Source organism: Coccidioides immitis (assembly GCF_000149335.2).
Source record: "Coccidioides immitis RS genomic scaffold supercont3.2, whole genome shotgun sequence".
Lineage (NCBI taxonomy): Eukaryota > Fungi > Ascomycota > Eurotiomycetes > Onygenales > Onygenaceae > Coccidioides > Coccidioides immitis.
The window spans coordinates 1,533,237-1,557,338 of record NW_004504309.1 but is presented as its reverse complement, the minus strand read 5'-3'; the positions used below and the strand labels follow the sequence as shown (position 1 = coordinate 1,557,338).

Genomic DNA, 24,102 nt, shown 5'->3' with positions numbered 1-24,102 from the left:
AAGGATGAAAAGATGTCGTCGGGAAGGCCAGAAAAGGAGGAGAAAAAAAAAGGAAAAAGAAGAAAGAAAAAGAAAAAAGCTTGGGGGAAAGTCGGCCCAAGGAAATAGCTTTCAAATCGGGGATAGCCACCCGGTTTTGAATGGATAGATTCAATAACAATATTATTTTGCTTGGGCTGTGGTAGTTAAGCGGTCTCCTAACTAAACGCCGCTGCGGGCTTGATGCTGCTGTTTCCTGTGAGACAGCGATATAGCTTGGCCTTTCTCGTCCCGGTTCCCCATAGCTTTAGGACACAAAAGAGGACCCTCTAAAGAAGATGGCGCTCGGCAATAAGTAGCCCGGACAGAGCCTTGTCACGAGGCCCTTCTACCAGCCACGAGCAGAGCCAGTTTTTGCCTCTCGAGCCCATCAAGCTTGGTGTCTGGCTCTCGAAAGTCTCGGCGGAAGGTTATTTAGTTACATAATCCCATCCGTGTGACGCAATGCTCTGCTGGCCAAAATGGTTGGCACTCAGCGAATTCGAGGGAATACCAAAGAGCGTTGGGATCCGGAACAAGGAATGCTCAGTCAACTTTTTGACATTTCCTCCTCTTTAGGCCAGGAGCCCCATCACTCATAACATCGACACGTTTCACACAAGTCTATATAGCTAGCCCAACGTCACACTCATCAACCAGGAACATGGGAAGGACAACAAAAGTAGCATGCAAATTACACGAGGAGAAAAAGGTAACACAGGCAGAATAGAAAAATAAGACCCAAACAATTCCATGAAAAGCCCTTCCTGAGTATACACCTAGAAAAGAAAATAAAGAAACTTTGAATAATAAACCAAGTGGTGTGTTGATATCTATATGAAGATTGGAGCTCAATGCCCAAGACATGATATCTAAACCGTACAGAATAGAAAACCAAAACCCACATCGTGCTTCCTTTTTCGTCATTCCACCCTGCCTCTTTTCGAGGAACCCATAATCGCACCATCAGAATCGTAAGCACGACACATCATGTCAAGCCATACTCGCGTTAAAAAAGAAAAAGCATGTCGCAGTGGTGTAGCGACTTCTAGCGCTAAGGAAAGGCGGTAGCCTCATAAAAGGGTAGGAACTCCATGGCAGAATGTAAAAGAGAAACAGCAAGCTGAGGGGAAGTGTATTAAAAATGTAATATTGGGGTGAGAAGTGAGAATGCATGCCTTGGGAATTGATACAAAAGATTGAGACCCGCTGGATCATGAATATGCCTCGGCAGCGTGACCGGAAAAGACTCTGAAGAGTGTTCAAGAACAAGAAGCATGGCTCACGAGCCTAAGGAAAATTTCAGAGATAACCACTGAAGAGACCGTGTCTTCTTCAGATGCAGCATAACATGATTGATGGCTCATATCTTTGTTGCAGATGAACAACAGATAGATCCAGAAAACATTGCAGTGAGTTAAACAAGTGTACCAAAAACCATATCTCGAACCATGGAGGGATTTATGGAAAGACTTCTGGCGCCATAAATTGCAGGGAATGCAGAAGGAAATTGGGATGATCTTTGTGTTGGGGGGGGGTAAGGGGAGGGGGGTATCATGGGAGCAAAATAAAAGGGGGGGAAGCAACACATTTGTTTTAATGCCCCTCAAATAAGACAGTCTCCATTCACTCAGATGCATTGTATCGCTCTACCCTGCCACATGCCCCACAATGGGGAATGTACTTAAATCTGCTGTTGCAGGAGCTGAGGGCTGATCATCTGTGGAGCAACCATAGACGGTAAGTTAGGGATAGACATCGAAGGCATGCTAACACTAGCCATATTCACGGTAGTGGGCAGGTAGCTGGTATCAGGAGTGGTATGCTCCTGATCCGTGGCCTCATGTTCGGGTTCCTGCTGTTCGCGGTCCTCTTCGTTGGAGTTGGCAGATGGCTGCTGGCCAGCTTGAGCACCATGGGTACGACGGTGCCTAATCCGTGGAAAGCGAGCGTTAGTAAAGGGTACCATGCAGGGTCTTGTAAGATGCAGAATAAACACATACTGTGCAAGGTTGTCTGATCGTGAAAACGCTCTGTTACAATAAGGGCAGGGGTATGGTCGCTCTTGAGTATGAGTCCTAACATGCCTAGATGCCAAGAAAGCGTCAGCGGCTATGGATATAGGAACGAATTCGAAGCGCGCCAATAGGGAAATCGGGGTGAGAAACTGGTGATTAGAGGAAAACAGGAAATAGAACATACCGTTTTAAGTGTTCTAAGCGCTTGAACAGCCGTCCGCATGATGGAATCGGGCACGAATGGGATTTCTGCGGGTATGGCCCGAGCTCCATCATAGTTGCACTCCTGGCCCGACGAACTGGTCCAGGGACATTTGACCGACTGTTAGAAGAACCCGAACTTTCGAGAGCCTCGCCACTGGTTAACATGGGCATCTCGGGTTGGGGATTGATCAGAGACAGATGGTCATCGGCCTGTGTTTCGTCCAAAGTTGGTAGCGGAGTCCCCAATCTTGAGTTCTCATGGGAATGCATCTTTTGGGTTTCCTCCGCCTTGTAGCTATGAGTAAGGCCGGGTGGAGACTCCGGGTTCGATTCATCTCCGTCCTGGACCGAAATTGAATGGTGGAGGTCGCTTGGCCGATGCGCAGCATGGGGATTTGAATGAGTCTGCCCGTTACCAGTAGCAGCAGCGATGGCATTAGTGATTCCAGGAGGAATTGAAGACCGCCTTCTTCGTTGCTTATATGTGGGCGACCCTTCAATCACAGAATAAACATTCGTCGATGGAAAAGTGCGTGAGGCAGTGGAAAACTGAGGAGCAGCGAAATTCGAAGGAGGCAACTGCATCATGGCGTTGAATGCTGCCGTAGTACCAATATCAGGAATGGCGGTGTAAAGACCAGTATCTTCATTTGCAATATATGCAGGCTCTGAACCAAGTTGAACGTTGTGTTGGGGTGGAGTGATGGGTTCAAAGCTGATGCCGCGATGGCCATAATCATCATAGTGGGACGACACAAAGGACGGAGCAGGGGAGTATTCCATGTAAGTCGGCATCGACGTGTGGCGCTGGTGGATTCTCGGTACAGGAACGCCGTTACGATCGTACTGAACCTGACCAAAGTCTTGTTCAGCCTTGATACCGCCAGTTCCCATGGTAGTAGTTGCACTGGTAAGGCCTACTGAATTATAGATACCTTGATCATGTGTTTCTTCAGGCACAATAGGCATCGCTGGAGGGAGCTGGGGAGGAGGCATGGAATCGGTGGTTCGAATCATCGGGGACGCAGAGTGGTACGCTGTGCTAGCGTGGGCAGAGAACGAAGAGGAGTTCGCCTGCTGTGCTTTTGTCAACTGCTCGTACAGAGATTGGGATGAATCGAACTGGAACGATAAAGCGGGCTCGTTCACGGCCACTGTAGTGGCTTCCTGGCCCATTTTCTCCCTTTTGAGATCCCTTTCCAGAGCGTCAAGGAAGAGCCGGTCATGCGGCACGCTGTACCAGTAGAAAACCTTTTGCTTCTTCTGCGTACGGATACAGTTGTTCTTATACAAGAAGTCGAGAAAGGGACTTTTCGGCTCCTCGAGTGAAGCATCTGTTCCAGCTTTAAGGTTTCTGAGGTCTGAGAAGATACCCTCTTCGAACTTCTTCGTGTTCTTGACAGGTCGGCCAAATGCCTGGAAGCGGAAAGAAAGACATCTCACGATATCAGTCCCCGAGATGTGAAAGAGATTGTTCCTGTCCCCAGGTTAGACCGAATTACACGATTCAACCGGCGTGGATTACACATACCAGAGAACGCAAGAGACATAGTCACCTGTAGGAAGGAGGAAACGTCTGATGAGTTGATCCGGCGCCCAGTCAACGGGGGCCGAAATTAGGAAGTATTTTACTAAATAGGAGATCAAAAGAGGGTTAAACAATGACCTATCAAACATCTCCGAAGGTGTCTGATATGAGGCGCAAAGACTGATGCTTCCAGAGAGATGAGACGAAGAAAGGAACTTACAATTGTCGACCTGCTGGAGCGCAACCTGTGCATCCTGTGGAAGACTTTGCTGGGCCTCATTGGAAAGCATAAAAGTTTCGGGTTTCTGCGGCGGTGCCATTGAAGCACCATGTTGAGAATACATCACGGACACAAGCAACCGATTCTGAGACAGGCGTTAGAAGCAGGAACCAACAATGAAAGTTTCATTGAAATCGCGGTCTGACGTGACACAAGCAAGAAGTCAACGCCACGACGACGACGACGACGACGACGATGAGGAGGATGAGGATGAGAAGGAGAAGGAGAAGGAGAGGTACGGGTGAGGTACGAACCTGTCAGGGCCAGGGAAAAGGATGTGAAAATTATTAGATCAAAAAAAGAAGAGGTGCGACGGCGAGTAAGTTCGGAGCGATGTAGCAGAAAAACGAAAGGGCCAAAAAGAATGGCGAAAAGAGGTGTACACCGGCAGAGCGTAAACGATCGTGGAGGTTCAGAAACCGGTACGGGAGATGTCTGAGAAAGGACCAGCCTCAACGATGACCAGACACAGGTGATGCGACTGCCGTCGAGAGAAAGGAGAGCAAAAGAAAGAATTGGGCCTGCCCGGTGTATTACTACCCTAAGTGTTCGGTCCTGGGAGACGATCGAAACGAAGGTGAGAAAGAGACACGAAAGAGTAACAGAATGATGGGATGGCGGGAAACAGACTGAAAATGGGGGGAGAGAGAGAGTGAGGGTGGGAGAGAGAGAGACAGATGAGCGAGAGAGGTTCCTTAGAAGGGATGTGTCAGAGAAGAATCAGATATGGCATGGAATGGGGGAGGGGGGAAGAGAGGGAGGATTGAAGGGAGGGAGGGGGTGTGATAACGCTGGGTTTCGATGCAGGCCGTCTTGGGAACGGGCAGGCGAAGGTTGATTTAACTCCCCGGCTGGGTTTTCGTTACCGCTGGGAAGGGGACGATGGCGTTATAATACGTACGGCGCCAATACGGTACTTTCGGTACCCACGCTGATGGCTGGGCCCCTGCGCCAAGTCACGAGAATTGGGCTACGGTAATCTGGGTATCCTCCTGTAATACAAGGCCTTTTTCCTGCAGTCGCTCCTCTTCTCGCATCCCTGCTCGGAGACCCGGGCGCAAATTTTAGTGCTATTCAAAGAAAGAAAAAAAAAGAATAATTTAAAAAAAAAAAAAAAAAAAAAAAGGGCGGTCGCCATCGCAAGAAGAATAGACGGCGGGAAAAAGGTTCCCCATCCTGCTAAACTCCACCTCAGCGCCGAAGCTGATCTGCTTCTAGAACCGCGATAGAGGCGGAATAAACTCGCTGGCCTGCCCTGTCGGAGATGCGCGAGTCACACCCACTGTGAGACCCGTGTCGGATTAACTTTCCCATGTTAATCTTCTCATCGGTCCTCCGTCCTCGATGGCGGCTTCAGGGATAATGCCATCAGTCACTAGGATCTCGGTCCCCCAGCTTCCAAGGTCTCGAGCCTATCTTACGAGTGGTGGCCACCGACCTGGACGCCGTTCGATGGTTCCCCAAAAAATAAATAAAAAAAAGAAGGAAAAGAAAAAAAGGGCAGAGGGAATGACAGGAAGAGCCATCAACGGCAATACGAACTCACTATCGCGCAAGCGAAATCTACTAGGAGGTATATCGTTTTAGTGCGCAAGAGGCGCTCGTGGGGGAGGGCAGTCAAGAGGCGGTGATGGAGTCTGGTATTATTTCCTGCATATTCATCCATACAGAGTTAAAGAGTCCTCCGTCCACCTCGCTGTCATATCTATCAACAATGATCCCTGTGGACACGTAGTTCGACTTCATCCCATTTGAGGTCTTCGCCCAGTTAACTACGGGGGAGTTAGTTACTCGAAGCTCATTGCACAAGCCGTCAAAATTGGGATCAGACGGCCGACAGCCTGTGGGGAGATGCCGTCCTCCGCATCCCCTCTCCAATCCCGACGTCAATTCTCCCTCGCGTCACTTCTTTTGGGCGGCGGGTTTGGGCTCTTGTGTTGGGCGAGTCACTGATCAGCCAATGGCCACGCTAGAAGAGCTCCATGCGGTCTGATTGGCGGCGAGTGCATGCATGCATTTATTTTTGTCGGCTGTTTTGGGGGTCATCTCAAACGAGAGGGGGATGGGTGAGAGGGGGGCTTATCGCTGTTTCAGATTCGCGCTCCGGACTTTTAGCGCAGAAAATGGTTTAGCCTGCGTTGGCCCCAGCCAGCGGCCGTCGCCAGCACTTTGCGTAATTTTGAGCATAGTTACGACACGGGACCGCTGCGAGAGAGTGTGTGCGCGCGGGATAAGAGGCACTGCAGCGGAGTTGGGATGTTCAAGGAACGCGAAATGCGCATTCCTGATCGTCCACTGCCCATCAACTCCGTCGTGAACTACGGAGGATGTATCTCTTCATTGTTCAACAACATGCGGGTTTGCTGCAACGTCTCCCATTGTTGGACTTTTGTGGCCCATCGGTCGGGTCGCATATCTTTCGAATATGTATGTACAGTTACTCCGTACATACGGAGTACATAAAACCATTGAATATGCAGTTAACTACGGAGTATGCAAGAAGAATACAATTTTCGGTCATAGCCATTGTCTTCATGCATCTGGCCTCCAAGGAAGTTGGGAGGCTTGACCACTTTCTTCAATGCAGGCGTCGAAGCGCAAAAGCGCCCTTGACGTGATCAAAGTGCAGACCCAGCGGAAAATTCAAACAAATCAGCGTCCAGACAGGAATCACCCAGCCTCCTCAGAAAGAAAGTTTGGCATTTAATCTGAAACACCACCGCACATCATATCCACACTCAGCGCTTGCATGATCATCGCCCTGAGACAACGCTCGCAGCCCACTTCCTCTCCCTCTCCACCTGCCAACAGGAGCCTAACCCAAACCCTCATTGACATCACATCATCGTCCGCATGCATCTTTCAGGCATCTCGGCTGGGATGAATAGCGCTTCCAAAGGCCAACTGCCATTCTGGAACAACGGCTCAACGGGTGGTCCCCAACGAGCGAGCCCGGGGCTTCGTGTGTGCCCTGGAGCGCTAACCAGGGGTCGGGGTTGTCAGGCACACCCGAGGACGGACGCGACTCGGCCTGCTGGGTCGATGACTGGCTGACTCGATGACGGGAAGCCGAATACCAGGGGTGTGAACATGGCCTTTGCACTCGGTATCCGCCCTACATGTAGAGGAGAATTCACGACATTTCAATTGATGTTCGTTGGGGCTTTGGGTCCGATGGGAGTCGACACAGGGTGAGAATAATAACCACCCTACAGAGTACAGAGTAGTCCGTTGACAAATTTCAGCGTGAAAAAGTCAACACATTTTAGCTTGCGTACCTGCGTCAAGCCGCTAAATCTCGTCCTACATAACGTCCGGTTTTGCGATTTGAGTGCCGAAGTAAGAAGAACGGAGGAATCCACATGCCGTAACAAGCATGTCGATGGGGAAGCTTACTAGATAAAGATTGCAAATCCTGTGTGCCACTTCGCAGGACTTCTCCCAAAAAGCTTGCGATTTGCCCAAGTGACGAACCAGCTCATAGAGAACATAGTGCAGAGCTTAGTGGTCAATACTTTAGTAGTTCGACCGTCCTTCTAGCGAGCTTCGCCTCATATGATCAATCAAACATTCTCCTCGTAATCTCAGTAAGCTAAAAGAGAACGTGTGGACCTCAATCAGATCACTTGATGATGCACATCTTCACATTGACATTGTGGGGTTAGAATTTGAGCACTTTTTTAGCACAGAAGTTAGCTCCAGATAGCAGAGATGACTGATAGCTGTCAAATGGAATACAACTTTTAACTACAAAGCTGACTTCAGTCCGATACCGTGTGCCGATCATCGCCTGCTTCTCATACAACTCTCTGACAATGTCGAAAATAGTACCAAGTCGGGAGGACCGGCCGCGACGCTCCAGAAATACAAGCTCTTGTCTCGAATTGGACCCATTTCAACACCTCCTACCAAGATCACCCCTCTACAAGCAAAAGAAGGCAAATTCGTCACCGGGGAGACCAGGCTGCCGAGAAGAGCCAACATTCAGGGTGTGAAAGGACGGGTTCATCATAGTAGCCGCTTGATCCGGCTTGTTTGCGCTAACTAGTAGTCAAAAAAAAAAAAAATAAAATAAAATAAAATAAAATAAAAAAGGTCCCAACTTCCAAAGCGGAAGAAACTTTCTTCTTTTTCTTGTCTCGTCAACTTTTCCGGAATCCAGACGGAGTTAGTGCGCCACGCGCTGCTGAATATCTGCGGGGAAATCCAATCTAGCGTGGTCGACGGCGCCATGACTAGCACCACTTCAACAGCATTTCTGCAAATCTCTGACACGCAGTAGCCAGGAACGAGCGCCTGAAACCAGCCATTTTTCCGCCTCACACGCTTCATGCATGTCTTGATTCGAAGCGGTGGCTTGAAGTTTCTGATACGGGTCCGCTGATGGGCGAAGATAGCTCGTCCAACACGTGGATTTTAACCTCAGGAATAGTCAAGTAAGGGCGCAGATTGTGATAGAATGCTGCTCCTATCAAATCATTTTGACATTAACTCAAAATTTGTGGCAGGAGGATACAGCGGCGATCTGTTCTTTAGCCGCTAAGCTGGTCACCTGCGACCCCTTTTCTTGCCTTTGCTCATTGTTCGTGGGCCCTGGATATCCGCGAGATCCCGCTTGCTCAATCTTAGTGTGCCTCCAGAAAATTTTCCAACGGATGGTCCGCCAACGCCCCGTTCCCTTCTCGCACTGCTGACCTTCCGTTTCGGCGTAGGCTTCTCAAGAATAATTCCATTTTCTTTTGCTTCCCGTCGTCTTGTCGCGTCTTTCTTTGCTACTTTAGCTTCTATCCCCTTTCTGTGAGACATTGGCATCTTTTTCTGCATATAGATCGAATCATTTGCTCCGATAGTTTGCATACGAATATCAAGTGCACGGTGACGATTTTTCCCGGTAGGATTGAGGTCGTCGGCAGACTCAAGGAGATGAGACTCCTTTAGCAAGCGTTGTAAGGCAAGGTCGTTTTTCAAATTCATCGCATCATCAGCTCCTTCGTCGCCGTCGGATGCATTCGTATTCCGCCTTGCTGTGGTTTTAGATTTCATCTGAGACGAGGACGGCGGCTTTGCCGACTAAAAGAAACGTAAACATGGTCAGAATAAGCCAAATGTGTTAATCCGCCTGCCACCCGTACTCGTGAGACGTACCATGAACTGTTTCCGAAGCTCTTTTTCAAAACCATCTTTACTTATTCTGTGAGAAGTGCTATGATCGACCACCTCCGGAGCCGTGTCGGAAGGGGAAGTATCGTCCCCGTCATCGTCGGAGATGCCACTCCATTCAGAATCTTCCTTGTCATCATCAGATTCCGTATCTGGAGGATTCGCGACAGAAGCCTTTCCTTTCTGCGGCACGTCCAATGGCTCGAACTGATCTTCAAAATACTTTCGGAGAAGGTCGTGGGAGTTGGGCGGAACGGCGAGAGGATCACCTTCTTGCTCAGCAGGTCGGGAGACCACTGTAGCCTCCCGTTTCCGTTTCCCCAGCATCTTCAGCTTCCTTCACCTTTCTCTGATGCAGGTATCTCGAGATCAGCTTCCGCTCCCATCCTGATAGGCAAAAATTCAGACTTGCGCTTATGTCATTGAAATATATCACGTGACTATAATGCGCGGCGGCGGATGGTAGTGGTCGAATTACCAGCGTCCTTGATGGGCCGGATTAAATGAACATTGCTTCACCCGTTGAAGGATGACACGGTTTCGTCCCTGCATTGACCTCCATGCAGGTCAGGTAAAACAAATTGTTGGCGGCACTCTGACCGCCGAGCTTGGGGAGCTAAAAACGAATTACGTTTCTGCGCTTCCGGCGGGGCACTTCGCAAAGCTCTACAAGGACCATGGCTTAACGGGCGGGCATGTGGTCATGCTGGGGCCTGGGAATGATGATGCGGCGAGGGAAGCGCTAGCTGCGTGGCCGGGAGGGCTACATGTCGCCGGGGGTATCACAGATAAAAACGCACAGTACTGGATAGATGCTGGAGCTGAAAAGGTGGGCTCTCATCCATGCGCCCCTGCAATCACAACTATCGCGTTGGCGTGTACTGGCGGCTGACGTGAAAATAGTAGGTCGTCATCACATCTTTCCTATTTCCCGAGGGTAAATTTTCAATGCAGCGACTCCAAGCAATCCTTACGGCGCTTGGGAATGACAAGTCCAAATTAGTACTGGATTTAAGCTGCCGAAGGAGAGAGAATACTTGGTTTGTTGCTATGAATAGATGGCAGACGATTACGGAAATGGAAATTAATAAGGGTATGGATGCACAACGTCCTCGATACCCGGATATGGGACTAAATGAAGACTAACTTTTTGTCCTAGAAACGATTAGAATGCTCGAGCCCTACTGCTCTGAGTTTCTGATCCATGCCGCTGATGTCGAGGGGTTGCAGCAAGGAATCGACGACGAACTGGTATCAAAATTGGCGGCATGGTGCTCCATCCCAGTGACATACGCTGGAGGCGGACGAGGTCTAGCAGACCTCGACCGTGTTAAGACAAGCAGTAAGGGAAAGGTCGACCTGACCATTGGCAGCGCGCTGGATATTTTTGGAGGGAGTGGCGTGACATTTGCAGAGTGTGTGCAATGGAATAAGGCCAACGGAGACTAGTATAATATCAGACAGATATGCCTTATATAGATAGGTGAATTGCCATGCTATATCTTTAGCGATCGGCTTGCCAGGATATCCTTGGGATTCTGAAGCATTGGTACAAGGCCAATGTCGGTGTCATAGCCCTCTCGATATAGTTGCCCTCTGGGGGCATTAGGCAGCACAATATAGAGAGGATTCTATGCTCTGACGATTTTCACAAGCGACTATTACGAATTTTGATAAATATGTTTCTTCATATTTTTAATTACATATCTTCAAACAAATCCACAAACTTCTCGTGTTTTCCAAGGTTGTTTTATATAAATCCATCGTAACCTTGGAGCTAAAATATAATTACGCAACAAGCTTAAGTCGAAGCCCCAAGCATCACCACCTCTCTTCTCTCGACCTTCACCAGCCAACCACCAGTACCACCCCTACGGGCACTCTCATTTCCTCTAACAATCATTTCCCTGGTGACATATCAAAATTTATATTTTCCTTAACTGTTTCTTAAATTCTTTCCTCTCAACCACCATGAAGCCCGTCGTCTCCGCGCTCAATGCGTGGAGTTGGTAAGACGTCCCTCCATCCAGCACAAAACGTGAAGCCAGGGCTAACATGGACGATTCCAGTTTCATCATCTCCATCTTCGCCGTCATTATTCTCTCCGTCATTGGTTCGCTGTATAAAGTACGTTTCCCACCCTCCGGCTACGTTCCGCAGATGCGCGCCTGCTGTTTACCTCCCGGGAGTCATATCATCGGCTAACAATCCAACTTCCAGCGCAACCACCACTCGCTTATGGGCTCGAGAGACGACCCTAAAGATGGTACCGCAGTCGCAGGGTCCATTTTCACTGCTGTTATAGTATATGCCGTACGTCACAGGAGTTCCGATGTTTCCCCCCATCCCAAACTGCCTATCTACGTGATACGCTCTCGTTGCCATGTATCTCGATAAAATCCTTCTGAGAACATCGAATTCTAACTATGGACCAAATCCATCTAGGCATTTGCTGTGTTTTGCGGTCTACAAGCATACCTCCACGTTCGATCAAGTCGAAGAGGAGCGATAACCTTGTCCTAAGTGACTCGAAAATGAACAGTGATGAGATGCACTTGCATCGATTCTAATACGATTTCCTTGATATATTTGTTTTCAAAACGGATCGCGGAGTATACGGCTGTTTCTTGTCTAGGATTCTAAGTTTTACAATTCTTTTGCTCCTCGCAGAGCTGGTAGAACCTTTGCGAGTTGATAGGCGTGTGATAAACGTGGCTTGTTCGGTTCTTATCTTGTTTTGTCATATTCCATACTATATGTGTATATCTACAGAAACCAGGCTTTTGGTTGATGGGAAGTTTTACATTATATGATATCTACCCAACTAATGATGCTAGGGTGGTTTCGTCCCTTCGGTTGATGGACGAGTTAATAGATCAACACAAGTTTATACCGACAGATATCTTGTCTTCACCTTTGTTGACCTGTGATCAATGGAGAGGTCTCAGACGGCAGCTTACTTCAGTGTAATGCACAATCCATGTGGTGCAATAGAGATTCAGCTACATGCCATTGCAGAGTATTCTGTATTGTCTGTGCAAACAACAGCAGGAGGCAATATTTATATTCAAAACTTGGAGCGAACCTTAACAGGTATTCATCATATATACATAAGCTTTTGTCGTTGTTCGTGACCCAAAACGCCGAAGAAATGGACCATTTGGATAGCATCATACGGCACCTTGTTTTGATAACGCCTTTAAAACCAGTGAACCCAATAACCAGACAAATTCTTCCTACTCTTTTTCGAAAGATAAAGGAGCAAACCAACGCCAGTGAGGAAACAAGCGCCCATCTGGGCGTTAATAGATTGATACACAGCGACAATCAAAAAGCATGACCATAGATTTTGGTTGTATAGTACCTTATTCTTCAGCATCTTCCGGCTCCACTGGATCGAGCATCTTGCTCATGTATGGTCCATCGAGCCAATACCCAAGCTTTGCGTAATAACTTCTGACACCGACCCCAGAGATGACGCTAATCTTTCCACTTCCATGCTCCTCTCTTGCTATCCTCTCGGCCTCTTCCATCAACAGGGTTCCAAATCCGCGATGTTGGAACTTCCGAGGATCACGACCGTGAACGGGAACAGCTGAACCGTATACATGCAGCTCACGGACCAAACTAGTCTGTTGACCGGTAAGCTCTGGGCGGAAGGTATACTTTGCACTGCACTTTCGTAGACGGAGAAGGCCAATGAGAATATCCTGTTTCGGGTCTTCATAGGCAAGGAATGTCTCCCATCCGTCATTGGCGACGTAATCACGCCGTATTAGCTCAATCTGGCTTGGTCGGATCTTATTCTTGACTTCGTTAATTCCAACTTCTCGAGTCCGCACGTCTCTGCAAGTGGTGCCGAAATCTTTCATTCGACCAAGAGCGAGTTCGCGAAGGTTACCGTTCTCAACGCCGGATGTGACAAGAGGCATTGGAATATCACGCTGCACACGATAGATACGAGTCCATGGGGGCACCAGGGCAAGGATGCGAGCGACAATGTCAATCAAAGCATTTGGGGTATAGTTCTTGTAGCGACCAGTCCGCCAAAGCTCATAGAGACCGGTACCTCTGATAACTAGTGTTGGGTAGATTTTCAGACCGTCCGTTCGGAAGGCTGGGTTCTCAAAGTATTCTTGGAACTGGAACAAATCTCTTTCCATCCCCACGTTAGGTAGATCTGGCATCATGTGGCTGACGACCTTGAAACCAGCATCCTTCGCCAGTTTAAACGTCTCCGCCACAGCCGCCACGGTGTGTCCTCGGTTCGTATCTCTCGCGACATCTTCGTAAAGACTCTGCACACCGATCTCCAATCTCGTACAGCCGTACCTGAGCATAGCACTGAGATGAGTGTCCAAACAATAATCTGGACGTGTCTCTATCGTGATTCCGACACATTTGATATTGCTCATCTCCCCGGCTTGGACCGCTTCATCAACATTGTTTGTTTGATATCCACTGAGCGCGTTATGGAGCTGGGCTATGAATTCTTCTCTGTAGTCCTCTGGCAAAGACATAAACGTGCCACCCATGATAATATACTCCACCTTATCCACGCTGTGGCCAAGGGATTTGATCTGGTCCACCCGCCCTCGCGCTTGCTCGAAAGGGTCATAGCGGGCGCGGATAGCTCGCATTGACGTCGGCTCGTATCCGGTATAGGACTGGGTGGAGTATTCAAAGTCGGAATCAGGACCGCCTGGACAATACACGCAAATGTTTCCAGTGTATGCAATATGAGGACATCGATGGGGCTTGCACATAACAGCAACAACCGCAATACCGGAAGATGTCCCTGGAGAAAATCAATAATCAGTGCATGATAGAGACGTCAACAGCGAACCACACTTACTTATCGGCTTTGCGATCAGCTTCGGCAAAATATACTTCTTATAATGCTCCGGGACTGCTGCAATGATTGCTGTTAGAGGAGGCTGAGTGCTCAAGCTGTGCTTCTTCGAAATTTGACCCCGCAGCTTGTTCAGGTTGATATCTTTTTTGGGCTTCGTTGAGTCCCTCTGAGCCTCATAGTCCTGAATCAGCGCATTCGCTATGTCCGAACAGGCTCTCATATAGCGCTCATTTTCGGGAGGTAGCTTCGCAGCCTTGGGCAATTTGCGCTGCTGGGTGGCGGGACGTAGAGTCAGAGTCTCCGTCGCCATATTGACGGTTATGGACGCAGCGTAAAACTAGAACTTCACACAATAAACAAAGGAGGCCCGGTCTATGATTTAGTGATACCACGAAGAGCCGATTAAAGGAGCGGAAATAGGTGGCGGTGGAGCACGGCGGAGAAGCGTCAAAGATCTGTCATAATTTTCGTGATACTCCGCGACAAGGTTCAGGTGGGAGGAACCGCAAAAACACACTTCCACCCCCAGTAGAAGCCAAGAACCGTCAAAGATTGGTCGGGAAGCCATCCCGTCGTCAACACGAACGTCGTCAAAAAAATACTCCCAAGGGCCGACTCGAGCTCTCTCTGCTTTTGGTTTCTCTTTTCCTTCTCTCTTTTTGTTTCTTTCACGCTCTGAGTTTTTCTTTTAAAAAAAATGCAGTCCTTCAGACGCAGCACACTGTCTGCCCTGCGGAGCGCCGTCCGCGTCCAGCAGCGCGGATATTCTAAGCCTACGTCTGGCTACGCTTCCACGATCGATAATCTTCGGATCAACAGCGAAACAAAAGTTCTCTACCAGGGATTCACTGGAAAGCAAGGAACGTAAGTGTGGCAATGTCCTCAGGCGGTTGAGAAGAGACGTTGATACTGATATGTGTCCTCAATGCTAGATTCCATGCCCAACAGGCGATTGACTATGGTAGCGTCGTTCTGCCACACTTGAAAGAGAGCCAGCATCTGATATACTCTAGGCACCAATGTCGTTGGCGGTACCAATCCCAAGAAGGCTGGAGAGATGCACCTTGATCGCCCCGTGTTTGCTACGGTGAGAGATGCCATGAAGGAAACCGGCGCCAATGCCTCTGCGATCTTCGTTCCGTGAGCTTCCTCTCGCCCTCTAAGGCCTCCTTCCTCTTTTCTGACAAGAATTCAGTCCCCCAGTGGCGGCTAGAAGTATAGAAGAAGCAATTGAGGCTGAAATGCCCCTTGTTGTCTGGTTTGTTACCCTCGTGTCCCCGTGATTATTCAACACACACTAACTTTGGACACAGCATTACAGAAGGAATCCCTCAGCATGGTACGGTGTATTACTGTGATATCCAGCGAAAAAATTTACTAATTGATATTAGATATGGTTCGCATTACGGATATTTTGAAGACCCAAAGCAAGACCAGATTAGTCGGTCCTAACTGTCCCGGAATAATTGCCCCTGTATGTTGCATCCATTCTTGAACGGGTTTACTGAATTGAACACCAGCTAACTGCTGGTCTTTAACCCCCCAGGGCCAATGCAAAATCGGTATTATGCCCGGATTTATCCACAAGAGAGGACGTATTGGCATTGTCTCCAGATCAGGAACCCTTACGTACGAGGCTGTGAATCAAACCACCCAAGCTGGCCTTGGTCAGTCCCTCGTCGTTGGTATCGGCGGTGATCCTTTCTCTGGTACCAACTTCATCGACTGCCTTCGCGTCTTCCTTGAGGACGAAGAGACCGACGGTATCATCATGATTGGTGAAATTGGAGGTAGCGCTGAAGAAGATGCCGCGGAGTTCCTTAGATCTGAAAACAAGGCAAACAAGCCAGCTGTCGGGTTCATTGCCGGTATCAGCGCCCCCCCAGGCCGCCGCATGGGTCACGCAGGTGCTATCGTTAGCGGAGGTAAAGGTGGAGCAGACTCGAAGATTGCTGCCCTTGAATCAGCGGGTGTGATTGTCGAGCGAAGCCCAGCGTCTCTTGGAAAGACTCTACATGCCGAATTTGTGAAGAGAGACTTGATCTAAGGTTGACGGCTTTGGGTCTTTATTGCCGCCACTTTCCTGCTCACAGCATATGTATTTTTTACTTGTGTTATCTTCCCAGAGTCCCATTTGATTCCCTGATTGCATTACCACTGTGACATATATTGAGATGCGTACTTTTATACAGCCTGCCATTATCTCTGGCTTATTAGACTTTATCCCTTTCTAAGCAAAACCTTATCATAAGTCTGTGTCACTTTAGGTTTTGAAAAGCGAAACCGCGGGCGAGGACAACGGAGGATACGCCAGCCAGCAGGCTGCTTGTCTGACTTCTTTTCGCCAGAGGTTTCAGCAGCGAAATCGCGCAGCCAAGCTCGCCAGTCTACTCTGTATCAAACCCGGTATTGACGGTTAGAGAGCCGAACAACAATGTTCCCGGACAACTATTGCAATTTGCGGGAGGATCCATTCTGCTCAGCAAAGCACGGCTGGATATCCCGGATGGCAAAAGCCGCTATTAACCTTTTCCGGCCTCTCGTATCCGCGGTTGGTCTTGGGTTCAATGCTCTGCAAATATACCATCAAGCCGGCCGAGTGGTGTAGTTGGTTATCACGTTTCGTTAACACCGAAAAGGTCCTGAGTTCGAGTCTCAGCTTGGTCAGTCTCTTTTTTGGAGAGAGAGCTTCTCTTTTTTTTTTTTTTTTTCTCATTCTGTGTATTTTCTGTCTGGATGGGTTTTGTTTTGACTTGTCCACCTGGCCCATCCCCAGAATGTGGCATCGAGCACAACTCGCTACAGGAAACTCAAAAAGCTCTTTCGCGAACCCGCCCACCCATTCCAAAGAGAGAGAGGGGGGTTAAAAATATTAAAAGAAATAGAGCTCCCCTCAACACCCTCGCGCTGAGCAAACGCAAAGAGCCAAAAAGACCATGACAGGACAGGGATTCGAACCCTGGCGGGGTTGCCCCCAGTAGAATTTTCCGCCACTTCACGAGGCGAAGCCACATGGGATCACGTGAACTTGAACCTACCACCTTAACCGCTCGGTCATCCTGCCTGTTGATGCGACGGGGGCACTCGACGGAGCCTATGGACAAAGGTGTACCGTTGAAGCCGTGCTGTTCGGTTCAGTGGCCGGCGTCCGGTATGATATGTTGTCGGCTGAGGTGTCGTATCAGCAGCCCCGGTGAGATAATAGTCGAATGTTTCCGTTTCTAGCGAGGATCTCCTGCAAGGAGCTCTTTGTGCGATGGATACCATTGTGTGGACATAACGGCAGTCACGGCTCAAAAGGGCCTTTGTGAATCGGAGAGTACTAAAGTTGTGTTATTAACAGGCTAGACGTCTTGTCGAAAGAAATAAATCCTTCCATCCCTCGAGGCTTTGATAGAGCCTCTGGATTGCTCCTTTTTGTTGGGTGGTGGACAGCGAGGTGTGCTACGATCTCATACTATATCAATTTTCGAATCCCCAAATCAATCCATAAAATACATCATGCATTAATAGATAACCTAATCCTCAAAGGTTCTCTCTTCGTTTCCCACCTGTCTCAATTCGTAGTAAATCTAAAAGACATCACAAACTGGGGGACAAAGAAAGTCGGATGCCAATTCCAGCCACACGAAAATATCAAAGACTTAATTGGGTACTGGCTACAAGAAGAAATGTAGCACGATTTTGACCGAGAAAAGAAATCGAAGAAGAAAAGAAGAAAAAGAAGACCTAGAATTGCACAGGGAGCAACGCTGAAGGTAAAAAAAAAAAAAAAAAAAAGGGCACTAAAGGGATAAGGAATTTCAGAAGCATTTCTTTCCACCCCATATGTAACAAAACTTGATATTCATTTCGTTCCGCCATCCGCAATGTTTGCCAACCGTGACCCTCTCGCCAGAATACAAAGAAACCATTTCGATGATAGGCCCAACGCCGGCCTCGCATGGGGTGGGGGACCACGACGAGGTATCAGAATAAGAATAAAGTCCCAAAAAATTGTAGTGAAGATACACTAGAACATAGTTTTAAGTCAAGGAGGTGCAGATTCGTGAAGGATATGGTAGAGTGGCCCATTAGGATGTTCAAAGGCAGCGATCATGACGGTAGAAAAAGGCGCCAAAGACGGCCCGCAACGCACTTTCCAATTTCGAACCGCATTTGGAAGGGAGATGGAGCGGAGTAGAAGAATTTTGAGACCCCACGATCACTCCTCATCACTTACAGCAGCGCTGTCAGTTCCGTTTGCTCTCGAGCTATTGAACGTCAATTTGAGTTTCTGTGACGGCGTGGCACCAGACGCAAGAGGAGTTCCAGCACTTGAAACAGCGGCCGTCGACCCATCTACGGACTCGTCAAAGTCGGCAAAATCGGGGTGCTTTTCAGATTCCTTCTTCAAAGCTGCGATGCAAGCGGCCTAATGGGGGGAGGTCGTCAGAAATGCATTTTAAATTATTAAAACGAGTGCTCTCCCTAGCTTACCTCAATCTGGTTCGCATCCTGGAAAAGAATGCTGCCATCTTCATTATAGGTCCTGGCATTATTGCATAATAGGCGAATATCATCTAGGAACTCTCTCAGACTTTGATATTCATCTCGATTGATCCTCCTCTTGATTGTATCCATGGCAATGGGATTTTGAATGATAACGTAGTAATCCGGATACTGGCTCTTCGGTGGTGGCTTTAGGAATGGATCGATGATCGGGCGCGTGCTCGGCTCGTCATCAGTATCTGAAGAATCAGCAGGGACTTCCGCTTGGAGTCCCATGAGGATCTTGTAAACCTTATTGAGAATGGTTTGCAAGACCTCACGATCTGCGTTATTCAGCGTCTCTGTCGCAGCAGCAGCGGCTGCTATCGCAGCTTTGCTCTGTCTGCCTCTTCGACGCTTGGCAGGGGCCTCCTCTATTACCTCATCGGCCTTCCGCTTGGACACGGGGCCTTTACGTCGTCCTTTGGCCCGTTGCGGCGTGGCAGACGGTTCCCTAGAAGGTTCCGGTGAGGAATCTATACCTTGAGCCTTTCTTATTCGTTTTTCTTTATTGAGTCGTCTTCGCTCCATTTTAGCCTCATTTCTAGCGATGGCCTCCTCGATAGTATCATCTTCGGCGTCTACTGCCATGGCCCACTGCTCCTCAGTGAGACCATCGTCATATCTCATGACCTTTCGCTCTCGGGCACCTCGTCCAGTAATTTCCTCGGGTTCTTCGGCAACAGGGTTGTCTTCTGCTAAATAGATATCAGGAAGCTCATCTTCACCCATCAGGCGGGGATGTCGATGTCCGGGGCCGTAATGATCGGTTTTCATTCGCTCTTCGTCGATCTTTTGGAAAAGAGTGAGTTCTTCATCAGACCGCGCCATGATATCGTTTAGATCGTCATCATCCATCTCGTCCTCTTTGCCCGCCTGGTCTGCGGAGTCGGCGGTTTCCAACAAGGTACGAAGCAAAGCATCACGCTCTTCGTTTGTCGATTTATTGTCGAACTTTCCGGCCTGGATAACCTTTCCGTCCATGTCCAACTTGAACTGCGCTCGTTCAAGGATCCTCTCTTCAACGGAGTTGGAGCTAATCAATCGGAGAATCCGGACCTCGTTTTTCTGACCGATACGATGTGCACGATCTTGAGCTTGAAGATCCTGATGAGGATTCCAGTCTGAGTCATAAATAATGACAGTGTCGGCGGTCTGCAGGTTCAAACCAAGACCACCAGCTCGTGTGGAGAGAAGGAAGCAGAAGTACTCTGATCCAGGGTCATTAAAGCGTCTCAACAATTCGGATCGATCATCCGACTTCGTAGAACCGTCGAGACGCAGGTATTTAAGACCGCGGAAGCGCAAGAAATCTTCCATGATGTTCATGATCTGAGTCATCTGGAAGAACATCAAGACACGATGCCCAGACGCCTTGAATTTTGGCAGAATTCGATCGAGCAGTTCGAATTTACCAGCCGTACGCCAAATGAGATCATTCGTACCCTTTCCTGGATTCATTTCTTCCTCAACCGATTCAAACACGAATGGATGATTACACAACTTTCGTAGCTGCATAAGCATGTTGCTCAAACCACGCATGCCTGTCTTACCGCCTTTACCGTCGCTGACCACCATCTTGTTATGAGTGACCAGTTGTTTATACAGCTTGGCCTGCAATGCGGAGAAGCGACATTTGATAACACGCTCCTGTTTATCAGGAAGATCCTTCTCGACATCCTTCTTCAATCGACGAAGTAGGAACGGCCGAAGCACCTTGTGCAAGCGACGAATAACGAGTAGCTTCTCTTCTTCGGTGAGATCCATACGATCCTGACCACCTGTGTTCGCAAATGGGGTATTGAACCATTCATCGAAGGACTTAACAGACTTAAAAATATTTGGAAGGACGAAGTTGAGAAGCGCCCAGAGCTCAGGAAGGTTGTTTTGGAGTGGAGTACCAGTGAGAATAAGTCTGTAACGCGAGGTGTAGTATTGGGTGAGAGTCTGCGTCAACTTCGATTGAGTATTCTTCATTCTGTGGCCTTCATCGACAATCATATGAACCCATTTTACCTTGCTCAGAATCGGCCGATCTTTGATGATGTATTCGTAGGTTGTCAACAAGACTTGGAATTGTCCCCACCGAATAGCTTGCTGTTGTGCTTTGCGACTGTTGGGCGGTCCCTTGTAGACAATCCGAGAAACCGACGGCGCCCATTTCTCAAATTCGAGCGTCCAGTTGGTTAGCGTACTGAGAGGAACAATAACCAAGAAAGGCCCGTTTTGCTTCTTCATCTCGATCAGATATGTGATTAAACTGATAGTCTGGATGGTTTTGCCGAGACCCATTTCGTCGGCCAAGATACCGTTAAGATTGTTGTTGTAAAGTGAGATCATCCACTGAAGACCTCGGAGTTGGTATTCTTTGAGAGTACCACCAACAAGGATAGACGGCTGCACGGTAATATCTTCCTTGATCCGATGGGCCACAGCGTAGTAATCAACTTTACGGCTCTCTCCTTCCTCGTCTTCCTCATCGGACTCAATTTCAGAATCTTCGTACAGATGCTCATCTCCTCCATACCTTTCTGCGTGAGTCCTTTGCTGTTCTTTTACCGAGCGAGCCAACTGCTTGAGGAAGCCATCCGTTTGCTTGAGAAGATGAGAGATACGCGAATCCTTGGCTTGACCAAGCAATTTCATGTACGTTTCTTCATCGTTCGCCTTCAAGGCCTGGAGACGCTGCTTGGCGGTTCTTTCAACACGTCTCTGTTCTTCACGCTCCATGTCATGGTGGTGTCGAAGCATCATCTGGCCGAGCTTCTGAGATCGCGCTCGCTGCTGAATTCCAGCATTGATAACTTCGCGACCATGATTGAGGATCGCCTGCAGTTGATCATACTGTTTCTTCTTCTCCTTGGTCTCACGCGCATCACGTTGCTGTTTCTCGAGTTTCTCAGTGACTCGCGCTTCGCGGAGCGATTGCTTCTTCATGCGCCGGTGGCTACTGCGGTTGGCCGACATAATTAAATTGTCATAGTGAATCATTTCATACTGTAGCTTGTTGCGCAGAATTCTCTGTTTCGGGAGAAGGTTCAACATCTTGTGCTCGATCAATGCTCTCACTTTGAGAGAGTCATCAACCATTTCTGGCGAGTCTCCCTTGCTGGTATCCCACACACTGAGGTTAGCTGGTAGCTTAGCCAATTCGGCTTTTCGTGCAGAAATACGATTATACAATATGATCTCTCTCTCTTCCCGAAACCTATCTAAATCTATGCCAAGAGGCATAAGGCTCGGGATCCTAAGTCTGTATTTGCGCATTGAATGGCTGCCGTAGCTGATGCGAGCTAGAAGTGCCTCGTAGGGAGATTGGAAGGACTGGTACATAGTTTTTGGTATGTTTGCCGAGGCGTCATCCGCTTTAGGCCCAGTTTCGCGGGCCTGGCTAGCGCCATCCGACGCACCGTCAAGTGAAACAGCTCCATCGGTGCCTCCAATGGGCATACTCTTCTTATTTGCGAAGAGCTGCTGTTGTACTCTGGGAGGAATGGGTAAATTTTTGGAAAGCATCTTGAATGCAAGGATCTGGTTTTTAAGAATGGTCAACTGTTCCGGTGTAAAGCTAGTCATCCCTGCGGTCGCATTCTTTTGACTAGCTGCCGCAGTGGTCGCCGATCCGGATTGCCCAGGCGCAGAGTCTGGGGCTGCAGAGCCGTTTCCGCTGGCGGATCCATTTCGACCTATTGAAAACCAAGGAAAAAGAATGTTAGCGACATCTGGATCCCATGGTTTTATGCTCATATTGGAACTCGAATAATATTACCATCAATCCCATTGGGAACGCCATCGGGCGAAACTCCATTTGCCTGTGGGACGTGCTGTTGCGCCTGTGGCTGCTGCTGCTGTTGGGTTTGTTGTAATCGTTGCGCTTGCAACTGCTGTAGCTGTCGTTGCTTATGAATGGCCTGTTGGCGCTGGACGGCGGAAAGAAGGTGGTGCGCTTTGAGGAACTCGGGATCATCCGGGCGTACGCCTTGCTCTTGCATATGCCGATATTTCTATTTTTCAAAAATTAGCACGATATTTGGGAGTAAATCTAGGTAGGTTTAATGGTTGAGGTTGGGGGGAAGCATAGATGAAGGAAGAATCCAAGGGTGAATGAAAGGAATGCGGTCCATGCTTACCTGATAGACTTCTTGGATATGTTGTTGAGTAAGGTTGGGAGGAAGACCAGACTGTATGGCCGCCATATTGGGGCCTGCCTGAAGGGAAGCCATTGCCTATCGGCGGAGAGTATTCATGAACAATTGGCGGTCGCCCCAAGGGAAGGGGGGGAAATCCGGTATCCGGTTTTGGCGCTGGGTGCGTAGCGGGAGGAGGGGGTCGGTCGCGAAGGCTACTATTGTACAGGAATCCGGAGATTATCGGGCGGAACGCGACAGTACGGGCTTGAAGCGCGGCGCGGGACTAAGATCCGATGTTCTTTGATGCTTGGCAGATAAGATTTCCTCTAAGCTATGGCGGAGCGACACCGAACCAACAGGAGGCAAAATAGAAAATACATGCAAGGTGTTGCCAAGGGAAGGTTGCGGGCGCTGGCGCGCACTCAGGGGCGGTGAATGGGTGGAAACGCGTAAGGGTAGTATGTCCAGGCCTCTGGTCGATGAAATGGGGATGGAGGGAATCAGCTGTCGCGAAAACTCCCGTGGAGGACTGTGAACCTGGGCTGAGCCGTGATGGGAGAAGGGAAACAGCAACAAATCCTGTCAAAGATTTGGGGTGTCACGTGGCAGAAGTGCTGAGTCAGCGCAACCGCCACTCGCCAGCCACGATCGCCCGAACGGGAAAGATGCGTTGGTCTCAACCAGCTGCTGAGTCAGCGCAGGTCACCCCCCTGAAGCATGTCCTCGACTTTAAATGGTATGTATGTATTGATTTTATCTGGCTGGCCGCACGCCCTGCGCCTGGAGACCTGAGGCTGAATTGGGCCTGGCAGGAGTAAGGGCTGAGGACCTCCGTGCCCAAAATCTGCGGTCTGTGGAGGCAGATTCAAAGGAGAATCGAACCCGGACTACGATTTTAATCTATCTAGTAGGGGATAACTCGTCGGTGAAGCCGACCCCTTTCTTTCTTCAATTCTCAAGAGTCTTTTATTAACCTGGAACCCAGTCACTTTAATGGAGAGAAAGATGTTACAGACATATTGTCAAAAGCTCTCAAGGAAAACTATAGTAGAAACAGATATTGCTATGCCACGTTTTCCCTCCCGGGCCATGGCTACAAAGGACCCCTTGAACAGGGATAATGATCATTTTCCAAATACCCAGAGCTCCGTTCGCGAACCAGGAGGCACACAGCATATATGTTCTCTGTGCATCTCCCTTTTCCCATTCTCCCGTCTGTCTGCTCTGCCTTCCCGAACAGGATGTCAGAGCAGAGCGCCGAGCTGCAGGTGACCACAACCGCTCCTCTGTTCTGTGAACGACGACTAAGCACAGTCTGTGATACAATCCTCTTCCTCTCTTAGGCTGTGTTCATTTCCCTTCCTCATTTCTTTCTGCTT

At 48.9% G+C, this 24,102-nt stretch overlaps 9 protein-coding genes and 2 non-coding genes across 11 annotated transcripts; 6 read left to right on the top strand and 5 right to left on the bottom strand.

The window, feature by feature from the left end:
- Positions 1-1,702: 1,702 nt before the first annotated feature.
- On the bottom strand, positions 1,703-4,112 carry CIMG_06050 (transcription factor steA; the record flags this gene model as incomplete). The annotated part of the gene is made up of 5 exons (XM_001242153.2): positions 1,703-1,949; positions 2,022-2,105; positions 2,221-3,717; positions 3,772-3,871; positions 3,989-4,112. 5 exons carry the CDS (start codon positions 4,110-4,112, stop codon positions 1,703-1,705), a joined length of 2,052 nt encoding a protein of 683 aa, XP_001242154.2.
- A 1,943-nt stretch (positions 4,113-6,055) lies between these two features.
- On the top strand, positions 6,056-6,755 carry CIMG_13013 (uncharacterized protein; the record flags this gene model as incomplete). The annotated part of the gene is made up of 3 exons (XM_004445256.1): positions 6,056-6,114; positions 6,181-6,475; positions 6,636-6,755. The coding sequence occupies 3 exons, from the start codon at positions 6,056-6,058 to the stop codon at positions 6,753-6,755; spliced, it is 474 nt and encodes a 157-aa protein (XP_004445313.1).
- A 383-nt stretch (positions 6,756-7,138) lies between these two features.
- CIMG_11663 (uncharacterized protein) lies at positions 7,139-7,447 on the top strand (the record flags this gene model as incomplete). The annotated part of the gene is made up of 2 exons (XM_012358638.1): positions 7,139-7,239; positions 7,294-7,447. 2 exons carry the CDS (start codon positions 7,139-7,141, stop codon positions 7,445-7,447), a joined length of 255 nt encoding a protein of 84 aa, XP_012214061.1.
- Positions 7,448-7,771: 324 nt separating this feature from the next.
- CIMG_06048 (uncharacterized protein) lies at positions 7,772-9,562 on the bottom strand. The gene is made up of 2 exons (XM_001242151.2): positions 9,194-9,562; positions 7,772-9,118 (listed from the first exon to the last, which is right to left on the bottom strand). Exons 1-2 carry the CDS (start codon positions 9,533-9,535, stop codon positions 8,597-8,599), a joined length of 864 nt encoding a protein of 287 aa, XP_001242152.1. The 5' UTR covers positions 9,536-9,562; the 3' UTR covers positions 7,772-8,596.
- A 146-nt stretch (positions 9,563-9,708) lies between these two features.
- CIMG_06047 (phosphoribosylformimino-5-aminoimidazole carboxamide ribotide isomerase) lies at positions 9,709-10,719 on the top strand. The gene is made up of 3 exons (XM_001242150.2): positions 9,709-10,037; positions 10,115-10,301; positions 10,368-10,719. Exons 1-3 carry the CDS (start codon positions 9,738-9,740, stop codon positions 10,655-10,657), a joined length of 777 nt encoding a protein of 258 aa, XP_001242151.1. The 5' UTR covers positions 9,709-9,737; the 3' UTR covers positions 10,658-10,719.
- A 340-nt stretch (positions 10,720-11,059) lies between these two features.
- On the top strand, positions 11,060-12,119 carry CIMG_06046 (uncharacterized protein). The gene is made up of 4 exons (XM_001242149.2): positions 11,060-11,217; positions 11,278-11,335; positions 11,429-11,521; positions 11,654-12,119. The coding sequence occupies exons 1-4, from the start codon at positions 11,180-11,182 to the stop codon at positions 11,729-11,731; spliced, it is 267 nt and encodes an 88-aa protein (XP_001242150.1). The 5' UTR covers positions 11,060-11,179; the 3' UTR covers positions 11,732-12,119.
- A 123-nt stretch (positions 12,120-12,242) lies between these two features.
- CIMG_06045 (elongator complex protein 3) lies at positions 12,243-14,413 on the bottom strand. Its single transcript, XM_001242148.2, has 2 exons — positions 14,064-14,413; positions 12,243-14,006 (listed from the first exon to the last, which is right to left on the bottom strand). Exons 1-2 carry the CDS (start codon positions 14,371-14,373, stop codon positions 12,574-12,576), a joined length of 1,743 nt encoding a protein of 580 aa, XP_001242149.1. The 5' UTR covers positions 14,374-14,413; the 3' UTR covers positions 12,243-12,573.
- Positions 14,414-14,599: 186 nt separating this feature from the next.
- On the top strand, positions 14,600-16,314 carry CIMG_06044 (succinate-CoA ligase, alpha subunit). Its single transcript, XM_001242147.2, has 7 exons — positions 14,600-14,927; positions 14,996-15,024; positions 15,077-15,203; positions 15,259-15,321; positions 15,377-15,402; positions 15,455-15,537; positions 15,610-16,314. The coding sequence occupies exons 1-7, from the start codon at positions 14,761-14,763 to the stop codon at positions 16,108-16,110; spliced, it is 996 nt and encodes a 331-aa protein (XP_001242148.1). The 5' UTR covers positions 14,600-14,760; the 3' UTR covers positions 16,111-16,314.
- Positions 16,315-16,656: 342 nt separating this feature from the next.
- On the top strand, positions 16,657-16,730 carry CIMG_15046. Its single transcript has one exon. It is a non-coding gene; the product is annotated as a tRNA-Val (tRNA).
- A 270-nt stretch (positions 16,731-17,000) lies between these two features.
- On the bottom strand, positions 17,001-17,127 carry CIMG_15045. Its single transcript has one exon. It is a non-coding gene; the product is annotated as a tRNA-Leu (tRNA).
- Positions 17,128-17,550: 423 nt separating this feature from the next.
- CIMG_06043 (RSC complex subunit) lies at positions 17,551-22,816 on the bottom strand (the record flags this gene model as incomplete). Its single annotated transcript, XM_001242146.2, has 4 exons — positions 17,551-18,477; positions 18,543-22,279; positions 22,363-22,597; positions 22,724-22,816. The coding sequence occupies 4 exons, from the start codon at positions 22,814-22,816 to the stop codon at positions 18,268-18,270; spliced, it is 4,275 nt and encodes a 1,424-aa protein (XP_001242147.2). The 3' UTR covers positions 17,551-18,267.
- Positions 22,817-24,102: the final 1,286 nt, after the last annotated feature.

What these genes read in the sequence shown, in the direction of transcription:
- CIMG_06048 (XM_001242151.2), bottom strand. Translation starts at nt 9,535, where the DNA reads ATGCTGGGGAAACGGAAACGGGAGGCTACAGTGGTCTCCCGACCTGCT. An exon ending in AGCTTCGGAAACAGTTCATG is followed by an intron (nt 9,119 to 9,193) that starts GTACGTCTCACG and finishes CGTTTCTTTTAG; the next exon opens with TCGGCAAAGCCGCCGTCCTC.
- CIMG_06047 (XM_001242150.2), top strand. Translation starts at nt 9,738, where the DNA reads ATGACACGGTTTCGTCCCTGCATTGACCTCCATGCAGGTCAGGTAAAA. An exon ending in TAGATGCTGGAGCTGAAAAG is followed by an intron (nt 10,038 to 10,114) that starts GTGGGCTCTCAT and finishes TGAAAATAGTAG; the next exon opens with GTCGTCATCACATCTTTCCT. An exon ending in GGAAATGGAAATTAATAAGG is followed by an intron (nt 10,302 to 10,367) that starts GTATGGATGCAC and finishes TTTTTGTCCTAG; the next exon opens with AAACGATTAGAATGCTCGAG.
- CIMG_06046 (XM_001242149.2), top strand. Translation starts at nt 11,180, where the DNA reads ATGAAGCCCGTCGTCTCCGCGCTCAATGCGTGGAGTTG. An exon ending in GCGCTCAATGCGTGGAGTTG is followed by an intron (nt 11,218 to 11,277) that starts GTAAGACGTCCC and finishes GGACGATTCCAG; the next exon opens with TTTCATCATCTCCATCTTCG. An exon ending in TCATTGGTTCGCTGTATAAA is followed by an intron (nt 11,336 to 11,428) that starts GTACGTTTCCCA and finishes TCCAACTTCCAG; the next exon opens with CGCAACCACCACTCGCTTAT.
- CIMG_06045 (XM_001242148.2), bottom strand. Translation starts at nt 14,373, where the DNA reads ATGGCGACGGAGACTCTGACTCTACGTCCCGCCACCCAGCAGCGCAAA. An exon ending in GCTGATCGCAAAGCCGATAA is followed by an intron (nt 14,007 to 14,063) that starts GTAAGTGTGGTT and finishes GATTTTCTCCAG; the next exon opens with GGACATCTTCCGGTATTGCG.
- CIMG_06044 (XM_001242147.2), top strand. Translation starts at nt 14,761, where the DNA reads ATGCAGTCCTTCAGACGCAGCACACTGTCTGCCCTGCGGAGCGCCGTC. An exon ending in GAAATGCCCCTTGTTGTCTG is followed by an intron (nt 15,322 to 15,376) that starts GTTTGTTACCCT and finishes CTTTGGACACAG; the next exon opens with CATTACAGAAGGAATCCCTC. An exon ending in AGAAGGAATCCCTCAGCATG is followed by an intron (nt 15,403 to 15,454) that starts GTACGGTGTATT and finishes AATTGATATTAG; the next exon opens with ATATGGTTCGCATTACGGAT.